This window comes from Pinus tabuliformis, chromosome 3_1 (assembly GCF_031772625.1).
Source record: "Pinus tabuliformis cultivar Carrire ecotype Pingquan chromosome 3_1, CPIR1, whole genome shotgun sequence".
Classification (NCBI taxonomy): Eukaryota; Viridiplantae; Streptophyta; class Pinopsida; order Pinales; family Pinaceae; genus Pinus; species Pinus tabuliformis.
The window spans coordinates 134,936,126-134,959,030 of NC_142301.1; the positions used below are offsets into that span (position 1 = coordinate 134,936,126).

At 40.3% G+C, this 22,905-nt stretch overlaps 1 protein-coding gene across 1 annotated transcript in view; it reads left to right on the plus strand.

Moving 5' to 3' along the window:
- Nucleotides 1–652: 652 nt before the first annotated feature.
- Nucleotides 653–22,905, plus strand: part of LOC149186139 (uncharacterized) — a 46,207-nt gene continuing 23,954 nt past the window's right edge. The window contains exon 1 of the mRNA XM_089409236.1: nucleotides 653–704. Coding sequence (XP_089265362.1) covers nucleotides 653–704 — 52 coding nt within the window. The remainder of the gene's footprint in view (nucleotides 705–22,905) is intronic.

Genomic DNA, 22,905 nt, shown 5'->3' on the forward strand with positions numbered 1-22,905 from the left:
CAATAAAGCCCTCTCCACTATATACCATGTTAGTTCAACGCATATACCAGCTCAGTTCAACATATACAGCATACCATTTGCATTCAACATAGATACCATATCAAACGCACAACGTTAATATTCAACAGGCATATGTATATACCCAAATTCTATTCGATATCGACCAATAAAAACATTATTATGCACATGCCTATGATGGTTTGTCATACCTCAAGACCCACAGGGCCCATGACTAAGACGCAGATGGGTAGCGGTCGCTTTGCTGCAGAAGAAGGTAATGTCAAGTCATTCCCGTATAGTGCAAGGGGCATTGGAACGATTTCTTGTAAAAAAATTAGAACTCTGGTAATGGCCTCGCTAATTCAAACCATAGAGCAGAATTTGTAGCTTTACGAACACTTCGCTATTTTCATTTTAAAAAATGTCGAGATTACAGGGGAAGGGGACTCCAAACTGATAATTGGCTAGATGACTGCTCCACGACGTTCAATAGAACAGGGTACAAAACTTAATTACCATATCAGCGTTCAAATATTATTTGAAAGAGCAAGCAGCGTTCAAAAATATATATCAGGCAGCGTTCAAAAAGATATATTAGGCATTGATATCAGGCAAAAATAATTATGGTGGACAAAGTGGCGCAACATCAGTAATGGCAGAAAACGGTTATAGAGAGCGCACAGAGCGTATCTTGGACAGCGCTGGTCAGGCAGACAGAACGTAGATAAAGGAATATGGAGGAGCAGCGCATGTATATGCAAGAGGTGGCAGCTAAATTCTAGCTGAGAAAATATTCATAAGTGATGGCAGAAACCATAAAACAAATGGTTCAAAGAAATTATGCAAGGCAGGAATACGCCTGCTCTGATACCATGTTAGGCACACATGGGCAGCAAGAGAAAATAGGAAAGATAAAACATGCAGTACAATTTTATTAACAAATGGTTTACATTTATAGTACATGTAGTGACCGTTGGGTTTCAAATCCCAAGGTCTCTTGGACTCCTTTTGTCCATTCGACTTCCACACTAACCCATTTAGAATTAGGTGTCCAACAATTATTATTTTCTTGTGAGAAAATAATATTTATTATTTTGGAATAGAGTGGTTAGATCTTACCTCCCTTTTTATGTTTATGTATACTATATTGGATTGATGAAAACGTTTTATTCATTCAATAAACATACATAAAATAATATTTATTATTTTCTTTTGAAAAAATAGTATTATTATTTTCTTTTGAGAAAATAATATTTATTATTTTGGAATGTAGTGGTTAAATCTTACCTTCCATTTTATGTATATTATATTGGATTGATGATAATGTTTTATTCATTCAATAAATATATGTATTGGTTATAATATTTTAAATTTGAATAATATTAAAAAATATCAAATATATTTTATTAATTTTAATAATTATTTTAATATTAATATCATATTTAATTAAAAGTGGATATTCATTGTATTTCCTTTTCTTTTCAAAATTGCATGATACACATTTTATGTTTATGGTATTTGAAAATTATAGGTTTTAATTCTATATAGAAATTAGCTACAAACTAATTTTTCAAAAATAAAAAAATATACAATGATGAGAACATAAAATATATACAAGATTTTCTCCTCGAATTCAAAACCGAGAAAACTGGATTGATTTTTCATTATATTTTTTTCAATGTTACAATACATTATGTACATGTCGAAACATTCATAAATCCCAATCCATTAACTCTAGATTAGAACATAACCATAGTTGCCTCAGCGAGATCTACAATATACTATGGGGAAAATCATCATGCCCAAAACCATGCACAACACCACATGTGGGTCTGCCCACCATCCTTGGCACCCCCATCCTTAGCTCGACCCAACCATTAATGGGTTTGCATAAAAAAAAATATGGGGTGTTTCCCTTGACCTCATGTAGGGGGCTACCACCCCCTTTGCAATCTCGCCATTACGCCCAAGTAATGTAACAACACGTGGTGCTAGTCATGGAAATAATATAAAACATACCTAAAATCCTCCCACTTGTTGTTTTCTTTCAACATAGTGGGCCACAAGTTTGCACAATGATTGGTCCAAGACTGCAACGCTCACTATTTCTCTACACCTAGAAAACTTCTCAATGTTCACAATTTTTGCCAATGCATTTACAACATTCTTCAAAGTGTCCATCTTTACCAACAACACCCTTTTGTCTCCAACCATATCCCTCACAAAGTGCTACTGAACATCAATAAGTTTTATATTGGAATGATAAGAAATGTTCTTTACCAAGAAAATTGCACCTTGGCTATCACAGTCTATCCTTATAGCTCATTGTACCAACCTCATACTTGAATACAATCTTTGTAACCAAATTGATTCATTTCTTCCATGGCTGGTTGCCATGTAGTCCACCTTTGTAGTTGAAAGTGCCACTACGGATTGTCTCATGCTCATCCAATTGACTCCTCCCCCAACTAGGTTAAAAACATACTCATTAGTAGATATTCTATGTTCTAGATCTCTAGCCTATTTTGCTTCAATAAAGCCACATATGTCCAACTTTCTATCCAATCTCGGTCTTCCTTGATAGCACAAACCATAATCACGACTGTCACATAGAAAAACCCACTTCACTGTTGTCTAATGCTCCTTCCCCTCTTCTGACATAAAACTCTTCAATATTCCCATTGCATGTGCAATGTTTGGTATAGTACATACCATTGCATACAGCAAGCTACCTATTTCACTCACATATGAAACATGAGACATGTCCTATTTCTATTCATTTATTTTGGGACATTGTTTAGTAGATAAATTTGCACTTACAGGAATAGGAACCTCTACCGGTTAATTATCCTTCATAATAAACCTCTGGGATATTGTCTTAACATAGTTCCTCTAGTTTAATTAGAGCTTCCTCTTTTCCCAATTTGATTTAATTTCCATGCCAAAATTATAATTTGCATCACCAAGATCCTACATGTTGAATTTAGACGACAATTGGGTCTTCACATCTTGGATAATCTCTCTATCATTCCAATCAACAACATATCATCCACATACAAGACAAAATATATAACACTACCGCAAATTAATTTAAAATGCACACAGTGATCCGCTTTTCTCCTTGTGAAGCCAAGTCCCTTCATATATGTATCAATTTTTTTATACCACATCCTTGGTGAGTGCTTTAACCCATATATATACTTTTATAACTCACATACCAATTATTTCTTACCCTTCACTGCAAAACCTTCTGGTTACATCATGTAGACATCTTCTTCTAGATCACTGTGAAGAAATATTGTCTTCATGTCCATTTTTTATACCTCAAAATCAAAAGAAACAATATAAGATAAAACTAATCTTATAGAATCTGACTTGGCAATTGGAGAAAAAATATCACTAGAATCAATTCCCAACACCTTGGCATAACCATTTTCTACTAGCTAAGCTTTGTATTTCTCCACCTTGCCTTTTGCATTCATATTCTTCTTAAACACCCATTTTATACCAATAGGTTTCCTTCTAGTCGGAAAATCCACTAGATCGTAAGCATCATTTTTGTCCAAGGCTGTCGTTTCTTCAACCATGGATTTTTTCTCGAGTTTTCCTTCCTCTAAATCCACTACCTCCTTGACAGTTTTGGGATCATCATCAATAATAGGTAAAGACAAATTTGAATAAAAATCAATTGTAGTATATCTCTTTAGCTTCCTTCTTTCCCAAAATGATCTCCTCAAAACCAGAGTATTTGGTTCTTCTATTTATGGTTCCTGTTATTTTGTGGAGTTTGATTCTTCCTCCTTAACTTCAAAATCTATCTTCTCTAGTTCCTTTTCCTTTGGTAGGACTTCTTGTTTCACAAGATCCTTCACTTATCTAAATACCACATCTCTATTGTACGCAACCTTCATTTTTTTAGGTTCCAGAGCTTGTAACTTTTTAAACTGTATTTATACCCAATAAAGGTGCACCTTTAAAATTTACCATCCAACTTGGTCGTTTTCTTGTTTGGAACATATACATATGCACCACAACATATTCATTTCAACAGATAATACTAGATTTTCTTCTCCACTTTTAGAAATCATGAAACCATTTCACCCATCAATAACAGTGCTACCCAGAAGCTTGTACATAGTTTTGATCCAAACTCCTGTCATCAATACCAATGCTTCCTAAACCATTTTGCAGGTATCTTTCTCGAACACTATTTTTAAGCTGACGTCATCTATATTTCTTATAGAAATCATATTTTTGGCCAATCTAAGAATTTTCCTATTTACTTGACCAAGTTCAATTGGGTCCTTCTTAGAACTAACATGCATGAGTTTCTGATGAGTGAATCTTCAGTTAGCTGGAGTAGAACCTATGGATGCACCAGTGAACCAACTGACTACTAATCCTCTACTAGTTCAACAAACAATTAGAACTAGTTTAATTGTCTATAACTCATTAAACTGAGTTATCTAATTACAACTCAACTAAACTCATCTTGGACCCTTAAAACTTAGTGAGAAAATATACGTGACTTCAAAAATAATTCAAACTCAAATTTCCTAAGCTAATTAAGTCAATTAAACTTAATTAACTATTTACAAGTTTCTATGAGAATATAATTCTATTTTAATTCTCAGTTTAAAATTCAGGGACAAATTTAAACTGGAATTTCTTGTTGCCATTTCTCAACAATGGGACTACCACGTTCCACCCGCCCATAGAATGGTTGAGCCAAATATCTCTTCAGCCATTCATGCTCGTGCCACGTTCCAAGCATGAATGTGGGAATCAAATCAAAAGAACCAACTAGGGCATACTGAGGCTAAAACACCTCACCCTCATCAAAAGAAACCAGGATTTACCATAATCCATCCTAGATCACTAGGTCAACATAATAAACACATCATAAAAGTTTTACCATTATCTCCACACGATCACTATGCCAACAAGCATGGATGTCATTGGATTTCTTTGCCTACACTGTGAGGAATTTTTGTGTCTCCTAGTCTCTCAGGCTTTATCGCAATCCAAACTCGGATCACTAGGCCCTAAACGGAGATCCACTCTCCAGGATTTACGACATATCCAAAACCCGGATCACTAGGCCCTAAACCGAGATCCACTCTCCAGGATTTAGGAGATATCCCAAATCTAGGATTACTATGCCCAAAAGAGAGAAAACCACCTCTTGGCTTTACCGTATATCCTGCCATTCGCTGACAAGGATTCCTAGGCACACCGAGCCAACACAATCCTGGATTTATCACAACCCACGGTCTGGCTTAGGGTCACTTGTGTTAGCTACCTATACCAATAGGTTTCATATTTCATGATTGGCTATGGAAGGTCTAAATATGCTCTGCTTTGATGACTCAAACATCACATATTTCCTACAAAGTTTGATTTGTGACAATAACTTGGTAAGGCCTCAAAATTTTGATGGATGGTCCAAAAGTCTAATCTGGATCATGCCATGTTTAAATTTTCTGTTGTAGAATAGAGAAAGGAGTCTGTCCAAACTGCTTAATCTTGGCAGACAACTAGTTTAGGTAGAGAAGAAAAGGATCCCAACAGCCTAATCTGGGACCTTGGAAGAGATAAGGGTAGAAGTAGATAGAAAAGAATAAAGAAAAAGCCAAAGAAAAGAAAAGGCAAGTAAGGGTTTGCAAGTCCAAGTGCACCCTCCAAGGAGAAGCAAAAAATGCTAGGAAAATAGCTGGGTAAGCAGTTGTGGTTGCAGAAAGGGTATTTTCACCATTGCACATATGTCAAAAGGTGTTTTGCCAAGGCAAAATCTGTCAATGGACAAAGTGGTTAATTCCATCAAATTGCAGCAAGGAGCATGACTAACCTCCCTTTCCCCCTTCATTCCATTACTAACATTCCCTTTTTTCAGCTGAGATTTATGGAGAGAGATCATGGTTTTATGGTGGTTCTTGTTCATTCAGAAGCCACATTTCTTGTCTAGAAACTTTTCATTTTGATCTACTCTCTAAACTAAATCAATTTCAGATAAACTCAGTGAGATCCCCTTCATCTGCTCCCTTCATTCATATTAACCTCTAATCTTACTATATAGCTCCCCTATCTTACCCTTCCCCTAATAATACTAACACTATGGTGTATAAAGCCCAAATCTTATAAATACCCCTTCCTTTGGCATTATAGCCATATGTTCTTAAAAAAGGAACCAAAATGACCTCTGGTCACTTTGGTGAACCTATCGCATCCCACTCCCCCTTGCTACAGCCCAACTTACCTTTTCAAACCTTCATTTGTATTAAAAACCCCATAAGAACCCCTTTGTACCCATAAACCCTCTCTGCAAAGATTGCCAAGGTCCAAAACCCCCCTTTTTAGCCTTTATTCCAAGCATTAGCGCGCGGGTTCAATTCAACTGAATTACATTGAAAACCTTGCAAAAAACCCACAACCCAAAGTCTTCCGCCCGCGCATATACTCCGAGTACGTTCTTGCTCCGCCCACCGTCGGATCAGGTCCCGAGGATCTGACGATCTACAATGATATCGGAGCAGCCCCCGCAGCGGACCGTTAACGCCCGGGAAAGTGACGTTGCGTCACGTCAGGGCCAGTCCACGCGTCACGCGATGAAGGCTCTCGGAGCCAGGTCTGACACTTCTGGGACCGTACCCAAACCGCCCCGAGAGACCGTAGCGGCTAGCCTTAACCGTAACCGCTACGGTCCTAACCGCCAACCGTTTTCCAACTGTATATCGCCACGTCACGCCCGCTTGTCCTTGTCTCCGTTATTCGTCCACCTCGCCGTTGACGTGGCTGCCACCGCACCATCCCCCATGGACCAACAGCATACCGCCACGTCACCCGATGACGTCAGCTGACGTCACTTGACCTTGACCCACCAATGACGTCATGCTGACGTCATCACTAAAAAAGCGCCAAAATTGTAAAAAGCCCATATTAAGCCAAAAAACGTCTATTTTTCCCATTTTTACGCATTTCTCTACTGTTTTCTCTGCATGGCCGTTTACGTCCTGAACTCTGCCAACCTGCTCAGTTGACCAAGGCGACCTCCACAGCATCAACCTTGCACGCATACACAACCTCTGTTCGTGATATTACCAGGTATTTTTCGTTTTCTATCCTCCATACGCCTGCAGTTGAAAGTAAAATTACTCAGAGGGCTAGAGAAAAGATAAAACTCATAATTTCACCAGCCATTTCCCTTTGCATATATCCCATTTGTAATTGTGAAGTCCAAAAACGCCAGCTGAGCCTTGTTGCCCGTATTTTCACTAAAAAAGAGGTATTTCCTGCGCATTCCCGAAAGACTCTTGTTTGCAGAATTCACCTATTGAAGAGAACATAGTGAGACCACACAGTAGCCTTGATTCCTGATATAAACAGTATTTCAATTGCTGTTGTATAATTTCCTGCTCTGATACCTGAAACTCAACACTGTTTTTACAAAAGCACCTCTGTTCTGTGTTGGTCCTTTTGAGCCATTTACTTAGAGTTGTTGAGCTTAAAGAAAACCATGGACACTCCTATTGCTCTGAATATCAAGCCCCTCAACGCTCCTCACCAGGAATTAGCATGGAAAGCCCTGGGAGACATGGATTATCAAATGCTGGACTGGTTTCTTATGGGCTCCAAGTATAATATTCAGATGATGAATGAGTTGAAAGCCCAGCACCTGAGTGGAGTAGACATCTTGGGGATTTGGGACTCAAACTTGCCCATCTACAACCTCCCCCAGGTAAATCCTATGCCAGAGTTGGTCTACAGCTGCCAGGAATGCTATGACCCAAACCAAAGAGCTGTCATCAGCCCCACAGGCTCAGTCCTGTTCCACATCACCCCAGAGAGTATAAATGAGATGCTGCACTTCCATACTGCCAAGCAATTGACCCCCCTCCATATGCAGAATTTGATAAAGAGAGGGAGCAAGCTGTCAAGTGACCAACTCATTAAAATCAATCAGCTGTTTGTAAAACCAGGCTCTGAATCCATCAGAACTCCTCCTATTGGATACCAGTACTTGAATGAGTTGGGCAGGATGTTAGTAGATTTGATCAGCTATGCCCTAGGATTCAAGGGAATGGAGGATGTGGATGAAAGCATAATGGCAATGCTGTCTCTATTCTCTCCTGGTAAACCCCCAGCTGTACATTATGATTATGCCACATACATTGCAGATAAAATCCATGACCAGTTTATGAACTTGAAGAGGGAAAGACTATTCAGGTATACCTCATACATATACCACCTATTCTTGTTTTATCAGCCAGCCACATTCTCTTTTCCTTTGAAGCAACTCAATGCCCAGGGAAATCCAAGGTCAGTGGTGTTCTGGACCTCTGTTTTTCATCATACCTCTGTATCACCTTACACATACTCTGAGTTCATTGATTTATTCATTTATCCAGCCATGACAGTATTGCATGGTACTCCTCCTCCTAGACTAACTGATGACATGAGGAGAATTCTCCATTTGAATAAGTCCTACAGCATTGGTAATTGGTACCTCTACCAAAACCACACAGTCATCAGGATATATGGCTGTGAGTTGAACCCTTTTAGGTTGCCAAGGTATGTCCCCATGAGGCTTTTTGCCTTGGAATATTTCAGACAGTTTGGAAACTCAGACTACCTCCATTTTCAGAGCAAGAACAAGAAGTCACAGTTAAAAGTAAGGAGCCAGCTGGGTCCTTTCCTATACAACAGAAAAGAGGAGGGGTGGAAGGAGGCAGACAATATCCTGGAGGGCCTCAGACTGCAAACTAGTTTTGAATGGATACCCTATGACCCCAATCATTTTGTCTCCCTCAGGAGGATAAAATACAAATTGGGTAGCTATGCACACAAGAGACAACCTGAGATTGAACAGTATGCCAATGCATCAAATTGGGAAGAAGGTACCCTAGAGGAGGAAATTACTAATGAAGAGCTACTTGAGAGAGAGGCTAGAAATATGCAAAAGGAAGCTGACTTAGAAACTTGTGGACAGGTTCCCCTCTCATACAAAAAGCAGCTTGGAGCAGCTACTACATCATCAACAACACAGCAGCAAACTGCCGAGAAAGCACCGCAGACAGCCAGCAAAGATAAAGGGAAGCAGGTGGAACAGCCACCTCCATTGACAGAAGAACAAGTGGAGACATTGTTACAACAGCAAGAAGAGATGGAGCAGCAGGAACAAGGGCAGCAGCAAGAAGAGGTACAATATAATAAACAGCAGCCCTTGCAGCAAGAAAAAGTGATTGATGCTCCAAGTTCCACTGAGCAACAGGCTCAGAAAATAGTGCCTCCTGGGGCAGAAACTACTTTTGATACCTCGGTCCTCCAAACCCCACAAAAGGAGGACTTAACCAGGAAAAGAGATAGAGAGACTCCCCTGACTTCATCCATCAATCAGGGAGAGAAAAGACAAAGATTAAATGACTTTCCAGAGGATGACATAGCAATTAGACAAGCAATGGGCATGGGCCCACCCAGCGGAGAAGTTTCAGCCAGTTCATTCCAGCATGAACATGATAGAGCTATAGGAGGAGAGGTCAGCTCCTCCAGCCAGCACAAAGAAGGACAGGTAAGCATCAAACAGCAATTTATTGACATTAAAAGGAGGAGTGATCCTATTAAAGTACAGCTGTACAATCATTTGCTGAACCTGGCTCCCACCAATCAGCAAAGACTCATGTCTGCCTTTGATGTAAGTGAAGGCAAAATGATCATGAGTCACTTCATGCCCACAACTCTGCATCCCCAATCTACCTCGGATTACCTAAGGACCAACATGGAGGTTCTGGCTAAAGACATACACCCTATGGATAAAATCGAATTGCATAAACAAACTGGTGAAATGGTGTATGCCTCCTTGGCAGATGAAACATTGGAAAACTACAAATTGAAGAGCAGCCTTGATAATACAGCCTCTCAGCTGGAATTGGAGAGAGCATCATCACAAGCCAAGGACAACAGAATCAAGTCCTTGGAAGATGTAATCATAGAAATAGGACATGATCCTAAAGATGTTAAAGGTATCCAAGAACTGTTGAAGCTAAGGGATGCAGACATGGCGGCCTTAAGAAAGAAAATCAAGCTCCCAGCTACCATCCATCCACAAACAGATGAGGTTGCCCAGCAAAGGCAGGAAAAGGATGCTACAGATCTAATGATATCCCTGTACAAGGAGCTAGTTCGGACTCAAGACAAGCTAGGAGAATCAGAAGCTGCAAAGGCAGCACTACAAGCAGCATTAAAGCAAAGAGAAGAGGGCCAAACCTCCCAACCTCCTCCTGAAATAATCAGTCTTGAGGAAGTCCCTCCAACAACTACTCCTCCTCCTCAACAGACAGGGCCTACAGCACCAACTACAGCAACAGCTACACCAACAACAGAGCAGACTCCTAGTCTGGATATGCAGAGGCTGCAAGCCGAAATCCAAGTTCTTGAGGCTCAAATGAAAGAGCTTGATGAAGTCAAAAAATCTTTGACTACAGTGAATGAAAGATTTGATAAGAGCAAGCAGAGTGAGGCTGCAAAGGAAAGAGAAATAAAAGTTCTAAAGAAGAGGATAACTGAACTTGAAAAGGAGCTCACACTAGAAAAGGTAACAGCAGAGTTAAAAGCAGTCCTCTGGGGTAACATTGGTCGGTCCATCACCAATCAGTGGCAGTATATTGAGACTATGGATGAGCAAATAGTACTCATTACAAAGGCAAACAGGGAAATACACAGAGCTAGAGCAAGCCTTGGCCACATGCCAGATGCTGCCAGCAGAATGATCAATATTTTAAATAACAAAACTAGCTCTCAACTAGCTACCATGGGAATTACTAACAGGACTGAAACAATCTCAGTAGTTAAAAGAGTCCTGACACTAAGAAGCCTAGTTGGAACGCTGGAGAGGAGAACACAGGATATGCAGACCGAAATCAACAAATTCCTGGACAGATTCCTGGCATTGCAGAACAGAGGCCTCCCCAGCATATTAAGCAGTGTAGGAAGACTGCTTACCCTGGAAAATTACATCAAAAGGGTTGATGCCCATGCTGCAGCACAAATTGCAAAACAGCCCAGTACCTCAGCAGAAACAGGGCCAGCATCAGGGCAGAATTTGTATGATAGGGTGGATAACCTGTTTTTTATTATGAATGAAATTGATCACCTGTTTGATACACCACCAAATTTCTTTAAGTATACAGAAGCAGATGAAACTATGGAGGCAATCATAAAACACCAATTGCCCACACAGGAAGTGTGGAGAAATTTGACACAGATAATTTTATCAAGCCAGAACCCATGAGCGTTAATTTTCTCCAGTTTTTGAGCAGTCATGCACAGGCAGAATTTTGGTGGATAAATCCACAAGGAAAAGACAGATGCTGAGCCAACTCAGCAGGGCTATTTACTCACCACAGCAGCAATCACAATCACAGGTGGCAGACCAAAAATACAGCGCACGAGCCATAAAGTCGGGTTCTCAAGCATTTGATCAAAGTATCCCAACCGACTCAGCAGTTCCCAAAGGCCAAAATATCTTCTGACAGAACATCAAGACGCCTTTATTTTGTATTCAATGCTGTAATAAATTTCTGATAATAATATCTCAAAAGTTGGTGAGAACATTAAGTCTGAGATAACTTAGAACTCAGATATTTTTGTAAAAATCGTATGTATATATTCGCCCCGCACATAAGCTTAAGGGGTTGTTGTTATTTTCATTTTGGAGATCTCACTTGCTGTAAAATTCTCAGAGAAATAATACAAAGGGTGAATGGAATTTCCAAAGCTTGGCGTACCTTGATGCATTGTGATGAATGGTGAATGTTGCAGGATTCCAGACTGTTTCATAAAACAATAAGTCTTTCTTAAATCTCTGTGTTACATGTTTTCGAGTCTTTTGTTCTCTTTTACTGTTTAAATGTTTTACACTTAATAGCAAAGTAGAAGAATAGTTCCAGGATTTAATCACTGATTACCCTGAACTCAATCTGAGCTATTATCCATGTTTTCTTCAGATACAGTGAATGAAGTGTAATTCTTAATTGCTGCACTTTAAAACCATATCTTTTGCAGTGATAGACATTCCCAGGGATTCAAGTTTTGCCCTTGAGACATCTATCCGTTTCTCATACCTAGTTTGGTGGAAATACTTAAATACTTTAGTGAAAATTCTTAATTGCTTTCACTGGTTTTTTCACCTGTTCATGTTATAAATCAAAAATTTTGTTGTATGAAGTATCCAAATGGCCCTGTAAGTTTCACCAATTCACCTCAAGGTTTCTAGACACCTGTAGCCATAGACTCCATTGCCCAATGATATTTAACTCTTTGAACATTATATCACAAGACCTGAAAGAAAATCTTCAACCAAAACATAAACAAAACCTGTGCATAATACCTAGCCTAAAAACACTATCATAACAAATACAAATCATAAAGAGAGAGCCCTCTCTGATCACAGTTTGGCTAGAAACAGTGATCAAAAGATTGGTTAGTGGTTACCCCGGCTGTATTCCCTTGGGAGTCATAGGGAACAACCTGGGTGTTAACATAATTGGTGACTCCGCTGGGGACTTCTTAAAGATTTTTCAATTACTATCTATCTTCCAAAGCTACCATCAAGCCTGAAACTAGCCAAGAGGCCTTAGGACTGTTTCTGTAATACAGGGACAGCTTTAGGGAAGAGCTAATTAGGGAATCTTCATCCTAGCTTTGAAACATATATAGCCATTCCAAAATTTTCATCCAGTCCTTGCATATATAAACTTCTTGTACAAATTCAAAAGAATATTTAGAAGCTGGCTCCCAAAAGAAACCCAAGGCACACTAGGGCAAACCCTGACCCTAATCAACCTATCATTGTTGATAATCCAAATATCATTCCAAAGAACATAAGGAGACAGCAAAAGCAGGAGAAACCTGCTGATTCAAATATAAGTTCAGATCAAACTATCCTCATTCCCACTCCTTGCAAAGTCCTTTTCCGGTCCACCCCTAGTTCCCCTAGTTCACCATCAACACCTCAAAGCCCTCCTCTCCCATCTTCACCATCTGCACATACTCTTTCAACCAGTTCCCCGCTTGTTACCCATACCATTAACCCTGTTACACCTGTGATCCCTGTTGTTCCATTTGTTCCTGTTAACCCTCTAAACCTCATAAACATGGCTAACAGGTATGCACCTCTACAGATACCAGCTAATGCTCCAGCTCTACCCCAAGACTACCAGACCAAAATCTCATTTTTTGACTCCCATGGCCCTTTGACAGCTGTCCAGCATGCTAAGAAGATGCAAGACCACTTTGAGACCTATGAAATAGATGATAACAGTGTCAGGATGAGAATTTTTGTCCAAAGCTTAACTGGGGATGTTAGAACTTGGTTTAGATCCCTAAATGCAAACTCCATTGCAACCCCTGAGGACCTGTACCAAGAGTTCACCAATAGATGGGAAAAAAAGAAAGATCCACTCCACATACTTGGTGAATATAACACTATTAAAAGAGGTCCCCAAGAAACAGTTTTGGAATATTGTGCTAGGTTTAACAATGTATATAATGCTATCCCACAGAACTTAAGGCCCCCTCCTGATTTGGCCTTGTATAACTTCCCTGACGGTTTTGATTCTGATATGGCCTATCAGTTGAAAGAAAGAGATCCTCCAACCCTTGCAGAAGCTCAAAGGGTTGCAGTCACTGTAGAGGCTAACCTAATTGCCAAAAGAAACAGGGCAAAGTTGGAAAAGAAGACTGGCTTCAGAGAAGAGCCCTCGGGTTTTGATCAAAAGCTGGATGCAATACTAAACAGCATGAAGAGATTGGGTGAAAGAGTGGAATCAGTTGAAAGAAAATCATCATGGGAGGCATCACAAAGCAACCCTCCTAGAAACCCGAATTTTAGGAGAACTCAGAACCCAAACATAGGAAAGACAAGTGCTGACCAAGACATTAGACCCCCTTTCCAAGAAAACTATGCAGAAACTTCCACAGCCAATCAGCTCAATGAAGATCCTGAAATTAACTTAATGGGCCTGGATGGTAAAAGCCATGTTTTCTTAACGCAAGAGGACCATGAGGAGGACGAAAGCAAAACATTCCAAACTAAATCAGGAGAATCCTTTGACTTTAAACAAGGATATGATACTGCTGTCTATGAAGTCCATAAACAGTATAAACTGAGGAGTAGGACTGTGAATGTAAATCAGCCCGACAAGATAAAGGATAAACAGAGGTCTAAAGAAACCATGGTCACAGAACCTAATGACAAAATAAACTTGCCTGCAGAAGAAATTGTAGTTGAGGAGGTTACTGAACTACTGTCCCCACTACAACAGCCCATGGCAACTTCGTCCTCTCACCCTGATTCAAATTTTACCCCTCAAGACATGAGTATAAGGGGCAGGTTTCAAAGTCAAGATGAAATCCAACAAGAAGATTTAATGAACAGAGAAAGGACTGTTATCCGTGACTCCAAAACCCAAGTTGACAAACCTTTTGACCTAGGTACAGAGATTGGCAAGCTAAAGATAGCAATTCCCCTCTCAGAGCTAGCCAGGCATGACATATACAAGCAACAGATCAAGAAATCTCTTCAACTCACCAATAGCAAAGATGATGTAAATGTGCTAGATGACACTCCAGAATTACTGTTTGGCCCAGAGGTAGATGGAAAAACAATAGTCACAGGGGTTTTACCTTTTTATGTCAGCCTGCATGTTCATGATAAAATACTGCATAATGCAATGTTCGACTCAGGCGCCTCTCACAACCTTATGCCAAAAGCAGTCATGGAAAGATTGAACTTGGATATAACAAGACCATACAAAGACCTGTTTTCTTTTGATTCTAGCCAAGTCAAATGTTTAGGCCTAATAAAAGATTTATGTGTGTCTCTGGTTCAATATCCCAACAAAACCATTCTAATGGATGTTGTAGTCGCTGATATCCCACCTAAATATGGGATGCTGTTATCAAGATCATGGGGAGCCAAGCTCCAAGGCTCCCTGCAATTAGATATGTCATATGCAACTATCTCTGTCTTTGGGCAACCAAAAAGACTTTACAGGGAAACACTCATGAAGTATATGGTCAGCAGTGAAGAAAAGCCTCAAAATTTTCCAATATATGCTGTCCATTCGGACATAGACTCCTTCATCCTCTTCAATGACAGTGCAGGCCTCTCAAACAATGAGATTAAGACCGAAACACTCATACAAGAACAAAACATCGATCAAGTAAGTAGCACCTGCAAAACATTAAGCACACCAACAATACACCTTATCCCCCCTCTAGTTGTTAAAAATTGTCAAACAAGTGATAAAGCTGTCCTAGAAAACAAATGGGGGAAGAAAACCCAACTCCTGCTCACATTGCCATCTCATGAACAGAATTTTAAATCTCCTGTTCAGCAAGATATCCTGTGGGTCCTAGAATTTGATGGCTCAGTTAACAAGTTAGGGGCAGGAGCTGGAGTGTGGATACATAACAAAGAGAAAGACTATGCAGAAGGCAGGGCTTATAGATTGAATTTTAGATGCACTAACAACATGGCAGAATACGAAGCCCTGTTACTAGGTCTCAAACTAGCAAGGTTATTACAAGCACCTAGGCTCTCCATCATGGGAGACTCTGATCTAGTAATTCAACAAGTAAAAGGAAGTTTTGTCACCAATGACAAAAGATTAAGGTCCTACAGGTCTGCTGTAATTCAAATATTGGAGACCTTCTCTGAGTTTGTTATCACAAAAATTTCAAGGGGCCACAATCTCCATGCACACAGCTTGGCAACATTTGCCAGCACCTTCAAATTCCCATTAGAACCCAATAACTGTTTCACAGCCGAGGTCAAATACAGACCCTCCATTCCAAACAATGTCAAAGAATGGCAAGTATTTGAGGATGACATGCAAATAAACAATTTCTTAACTTTGCAACAAGAGTTCACAGGATTAAATATTGACAATGATGGAGCAAGTCAATCACAAATACTTGAATCAGCAAGTCAATCACAAATACTTGATGGAGCAAGTCCATCACAAATACAGTTTCAACAGTCTGCTCACCCAATGTCACCTAGAACAGCAAAACAATTACTGAGTCCAACCATTTTCAACAATGAAAACATTCAGCAAATTCACCAAATTGACTGTGAAGAGATGAGCAGCGCTGAAGCTGAAATCATACAACTCAAAGACAATTTTCTTCCAGTAGGCCTTACCCCATTAGAAGACATTTTTGATTCAAATGACGTCCCCAGGAAGCCAAAGATGCAGCCATTAGATGCAGCAGTTGAAGAATGCAACATTGGTACTATTGACAAGCCCAAAATAATAAAGCTATCTGCTTCTTTGCCCCCTGATCAAAAGCCCAAATACATTGATCTCTTTAAAGAATTTCAAGATGTTTTTGCTTGGGGTTATGAGGATCTAAAGTCCTATGATACTTCTGTCATCCAGCACACAATTCCCCTCAAGCCCAATCAAAAACCATTCAAACAGAAATTGAGAAGGATCAATCCTGTGCTCCTTCCTTCTATTGAAAAAGAATTACATAAAATGTTCAAAGCTGGTATCATAGCACCAATCAGGTTCTCTGAGTGGATTTCAAATTTGGTCCCTACAAGAAAGAAAACCGGTGAGATTAGACTTTGTGTAGATTTAAGGAATTTGAATCAAGTATCACTCAAAGATAACTACCCGTTACCCAAAATGGATCATATTCTTCAAAGAGTAGTAGGGGCTTCAAGGATATCATTGCTTGATGGATTCTCAGGCTTCAATCAGATCCTAGTACACCCTGATGACCAAGACAAAACTGCATTTACAACCCCATGGGGAACTTTCAAGTATGTGAAAATGCCCTTTGGATTGAAAAACGCAGGGGCAACGTTTCAAAGAGCAATGGACATTGCTTTTGCAAAAGAGATTCATGACTTCTTGGTCATTTACTTAGATGATCTTACACCCTTTTCAAAATCTGACCAAGAGCACTTGAAACATTTGAGACAGATTTTCATAACATGCAGGAAATATGGCATTTCCTTAAACCCCAAGAAATCATTATTTGGCTTGGAAGAAGGGAAACTCTTAGGACACATTATTTCGAAAGATGGCATAAGAATTGATCCAGATAGGATACAAGCTATCCTACAAATGCCTCACCCAAGGAATGTCAAGGAGTTGCAAGGATTCTTAGGGAAAATCAACTTTTTAAGAAGGTTTATCCCAAATTTAGCAGAATTAATCAGATTACTAAACAATATGCTAAAGAAAGATTCAAAGGTCAAATGGACTGTTGAAACAAAACTAGCCTTTGAAAGTATAAAATTGGCCTTGACTCGAACCCCAGTGTTAACTAATCCTCAGTTTGACAGAGACTTTATCATTTTCTCTTTTGCCTCCCAGCATACTATTGCTGCTGTTTTATTACAGAAAGATGACCAAGGGAATGAGAAGCCTATTGCCTTTTTCAGCAGAGCTCTCAGAGATGCCCCTCTAAAGTACCAAATTATGGAGAAACAAGCTTATGCCTTGATCAAAGCTATTAAAGACTTTAGGATTTACATCCTTTACTCCCATGTTGTGGCTTATGTACCAAGTCCTATTGTCAAAGACATTCTCACCCAGGAAAACTTAGAAGGCAGGAGAGGAAAATGGATTGCCAATATACTAGAATTTGACATCGAAATAAAGCCTACAAAGCTGATAAAAGGGCAAGGTTTGGCCAAATTAATGACAGAAGCAAATTTCCAAGCCTTAGATATCAACCAACTGGACAGTGAAACAGAGTTGGCGACTCCAAAGATCAATGTAGCCTTTGAACAATCTCCTTGGTACTCTGATATCTGCTATGTGTTACAAAACCTGTGTGCTCCCCCAGGACTGTCCAGAACTAAGTGTAGGTTCCTAAAAATGAAAACATCTAGATTTTGTGTGATAGAGGGAAATCTACTTTGGAAAAACCATGAAGGTATATTGCTGCACTGTCTAATGGAGAATGAAACTAACAATATCATGCAAGATTTCCATGCTGGAGACTGTGGTGGACATTTGTACTGGAAGTCCACTGTGGACAAGATATTGAGGGCTGGTTATTACTGGCCCACCATGTTCTCTGATGTTAAGAAATTCACAGCCTCATGCCACAAATGCCAACTGTTTGAAGGCAAAAGACAGTTGCTGCCACTTCCTTTGAAGCCCATTGCAACAGAGAGACCTTTCCAACAATGGGGCTTGGATTTCATTGGGGAAATTCATCCCTCATCTTCAGGGCAACACAGATGGATTTTAACAGCAACAGACTACTTCACCAAGTGGATTGAAGCTGCCCCATGCAGACAAGCAAATGATTCAGTAATTATTCAATTTTTGGAAAACAATATACTGGCTAGATTTGGCTGTCCAGACAAGATAATAACAGACAATGCTGCTGCCTTCAGATCCAAGAAAATGGTGAACTTCTGCCACAAATTTCACATTACTTTGGGTCATTCTACTGCTTACTATCCTCAAGGAAATGGTCTTGCTGAATCATCAAACAAAAGTTTAATAAATATCATAAAGAAAGTGCTGGAAGAGAACAAAAAGAACTGGCATAAGAAACTAGTAAATGCTTTATGGGCAGATAGACTGACAACAAAAAGATCAATTGGGACCAGCCCATATGAGTTAGTCTATGGACTAGAGGCCAAGTTTCCATCATCACTAGGAGTGCCTGTTATGAAGCTTCTGCAAGAAAGTCAAGCAGAGCCAAATGATATGCAAAGGAGGATCAATCAGATAATTTGTTTACAGCAGACCAGAGAACAAGTTTTCAGCAGAGTGCAGACATTACATGAAAAATTGAAAAAGGCCTTTGATAGAAGAACCAAAGCAGAAGATTTCAATGTGGGGGACAAAGTCTTAAAGTGGGATGCAAGAAGAGAAGAGAAAGGGAAACATGGGAAATTTGATTCTTTATGGAGAGGACCATTTGCTGTCCAAGCAGTACAAGGTAACAACACTTACTTCCTTAAAAGTCTGACTGAAACTGACTTGGATGAAGGTCCTGTCAATGGCAGGATGCTGAAGCACTACTTTGACTATTCCCCATGAGTAGAAACTAAGGATTCATTGTATATATGCAGATGTACATATTGTTTTCTGTTTTAGATTGTAAAATACAGTTTTCTAAGTGATTCACCAACCAGCAAGAGGCAAATAGAATCAGAGGTCTTCTAAGAAAGAAGCACACAATTTTGACACATTTATGCAGCAAATTTCAAAGATTGAGATGGGCAGCTAAAGAGCAAGGCAATCTGACCTGCTGTTCTTGGTCTTTCAAGTGAAAAACCATCCCCATGTGGAGCCACTGTTAGCTACCTATACCAATAGGTTTCATATTTCATGATTGGCTATGGAAGGTCTAAATATGCTCTGCTTTGATGACTCAAACATCACATATTTCCTACAAAGTTTGATTTGTGACAATAACTTGGTAAGGCCTCAAAATTTTGATGGATGGTCCAAAAGTCTAATCTGGATCATGCCATGTTTAAATTTTCTGTTGTAGAATAGAGAAAGGAGTCTGTCCAAACTGCTTAATCTTGGCAGACAACTAGTTTAGGTAGAGAAGAAAAGGATCCCAACAGCCTAATCTGGGACCTTGGAAGAGATAAGGGTAGAAGTAGATAGAAAAGAATAAAGAAAAAGCCAAAGAAAAGAAAAGGCAAGTAAGGGTTTGCAAGTCCAAGTGCACCCTCCAAGGAGAAGCAAAAAATGCTAGGAAAATAGCTGGGTAAGCAGTTGTGGTTGCAGAAAGGGTATTTTCACCATTGCACATATGTCAAAAGGTGTTTTGCCAAGGCAAAATCTGTCAATGGACAAAGTGGTTAATTCCATCAAATTGCAGCAAGGAGCATGACTAACCTCCTTTTCCCCCTTCACTCCATTACTAACATTCCCTTTTTTCAGCTGAGATTTATGGAGAGATATCATGGTTTTATGGTGGTTCTTGTTCATTCAGAAGCCACATTTCTTGTCTAGAAACTTTTCATTTTGATCTACTCTCTAAACTAAATCAATTTTAGATAAACTCAGTGAGATCCCCTTCATCTGCTCCCTTCATTCATATTAACCTCTAATCTTACTATATAGCTCCCCTATCTTACCCTTCCCCTAATAATACTAACACTATGGTGTATAAAGCCCAAATCTTATAAATACCCCTTCCTTTGGCATTATAGCCATATGTTCTTAAAAAAGGAACCAAAATGACCTCTGGTCACTTTGGTGAACCTATCGCATCCCACTCCCCCTTGCTACAGCCCAACTTACCTTTTCAAACCTTCATTTGTATTAAAAACCCCATAAGAACCCCTTTGTACCCATAAACCCTCTCTGCAAAGATTGCCAAGGTCCAAAACCCCCCTTTTTAGCCTTTATTCCAAGCATTAGCGCGCGGGTTCAATTCAACTGAATTACATTGAAAACCTTGCAAAAAACCCACAACCCAAAGTCTTCCGCCCGCGCATATACTCCGAGTACGTTCTTGCTCCGCCCACCGTCGGATCAGGTCCCGAGGATCTGACGATCTACAATGATATCGGAGCAGCCCCCGCAGCGGACCGTTAACGCCCGGGAAAGTGACGTTGCGTCACGTCAGGGCCAGTCCACACGTCGCGCGATGAAGGCTCTCGGAGCCAGGTCTGACACTTCTGGGACCGTACCCAAACCGCCCCGAGAGACCGTAGCGGCTAGCCTTAACCGTAACCGCTACGGTCCTAACCGCCAACCGTTTTCCAACTGTATATCGCCACGTCACGCCCGCTTGTCCTTGTCTCCGTTATTCGTCCACCTCGCCGTTGACGTGGCTGCCACCGCACCATCCCCCATGGACCAACAGCATACCGCCACGTCACCCGATGACGTCAGCTGACGTCACTTGACCTTGACCCACCAATGACGTCATGCTGACGTCATCACTAAAAAAGCGCCAAAATTGTAAAAAGCCCATATTAAGCCAAAAAACGTCTATTTTTCCCATTTTTACGCATTTCTCTACTGTTTTCTCTGCATGGCCGTTTACGTCCTGAACTCTGCCAACCTGCTCAGTTGACCAAGGCGACCTCCACAGCATCAACCTTGCACGCATACACAACCTCTGTTCGTGATATTACCAGGTATTTTTCGTTTTCTATCCTCCATACGCCTGCAGTTGAAAGTAAAATTACTCAGAGGGCTAGAGAAAAGATAAAACTCATAATTTCACCAGCCATTTCCCTTTGCATATATCCCATTTGTAATTGTGAAGTCCAAAAACGCCAGCTGAGCCTTGTTGCCCGTATTTTCACTAAAAAAGAGGTATTGCCTGCGCATTCCCGAAAGACTCTTGTTTGCAGAATTCACCTATTGAAGAGAACATAGTGAGACCACACAGTAGCCTTGATTCCTGATATAAACAGTATTTCAATTGCTGTTGTATAATTTCCTGCTCTGATACCTGAAACTCAACACTGTTTTTACAAAAGCACCTCTGTTCTGTGTTGGTCCTTTTGAGCCATTTACTTAGAGTTGTTGAGCTTAAAGAAAACCATGGACACTCCTATTGCTCTGAATATCAAGCCCCTCAACGCTCCTCACCAGGAATTAGCATGGAAAGCCCTGGGAGACATGGATTATCAAATGCTGGACTGGTTTCTTATGGGCTCCAAGTATAATATTCAGATGATGAATGAGTTGAAAGCCCAGCACCTGAGTGGAGTAGACATCTTGGGGATTTGGGACTCAAACTTGCCCATCTACAACCTCCCCCAGGTAAATCCTATGCCAGAGTTGGTCTACAGCTGCCAGGAATGCTATGACCCAAACCAAAGAGCTGTCATCAGCCCCACAGGCTCAGTCCTGTTCCACATCACCCCAGAGAGTATAAATGAGATGCTGCACTTCCATACTGCCAAGCAATTGACCCCCCTCCATATGCAGAATTTGATAAAGAGAGGGAGCAAGCTGTCAAGTGACCAACTCATTAAAATCAATCAGCTGTTTGTAAAACCAGGCTCTGAATCCATCAGAACTCCTCCTATTGGATACCAGTACTTGAATGAGTTGGGCAGGATGTTAGTAGATTTGATCAGCTATGCCCTAGGATTCAAGGGAATGGAGGATGTGGATGAAAGCATAATGGCAATGCTGTCTCTATTCTCTCCTGGTAAACCCCCAGCTGTACATTATGATTATGCCACATACATTGCAGATAAAATCCATGACCAGTTTATGAACTTGAAGAGGGAAAGACTATTCAGGTATACCTCATACATATACCACCTATTCTTGTTTTATCAGCCAACCACATTCTCTTTTCCTTTGAAGCAACTCAATGCCCAGGGAAATCCAAGGTCAGTGGTGTTCTGGACCTCTGTTTTTCATCATACCTCTGTATCACCTTACACATACTCTGAGTTCATTGATTTATTCATTTATCCAGCCATGACAGTATTGCATGGTACTCCTCCTCCTAGACTAACTGATGACATGAGGAGAATTCTCCATTTGAATAAGTCCTACAGCATTGGTAATTGGTACCTCTACCAAAACCACACAGTCATCAGGATATATGGCTGTGAGTTGAACCCTTTTAGGTTGCCAAGGTATGTCCCCATGAGGCTTTTTGCCTTGGAATATTTCAGACAGTTTGGAAACTCAGACTACCTCCATTTTCAGAGCAAGAACAAGAAGTCACAGTTAAAAGTAAGGAGCCAGCTGGGTCCTTTCCTATACAACAGAAAAGAGGAGGGGTGGAAGGAGGCAGACAATATCCTGGAGGGCCTCAGACTGCAAACTAGTTTTGAATGGATACCCTATGACCCCAATCATTTTGTCTCCCTCAGGAGGATAAAATACAAATTGGGTAGCTATGCACACAAGAGACAACCTGAGATTGAAC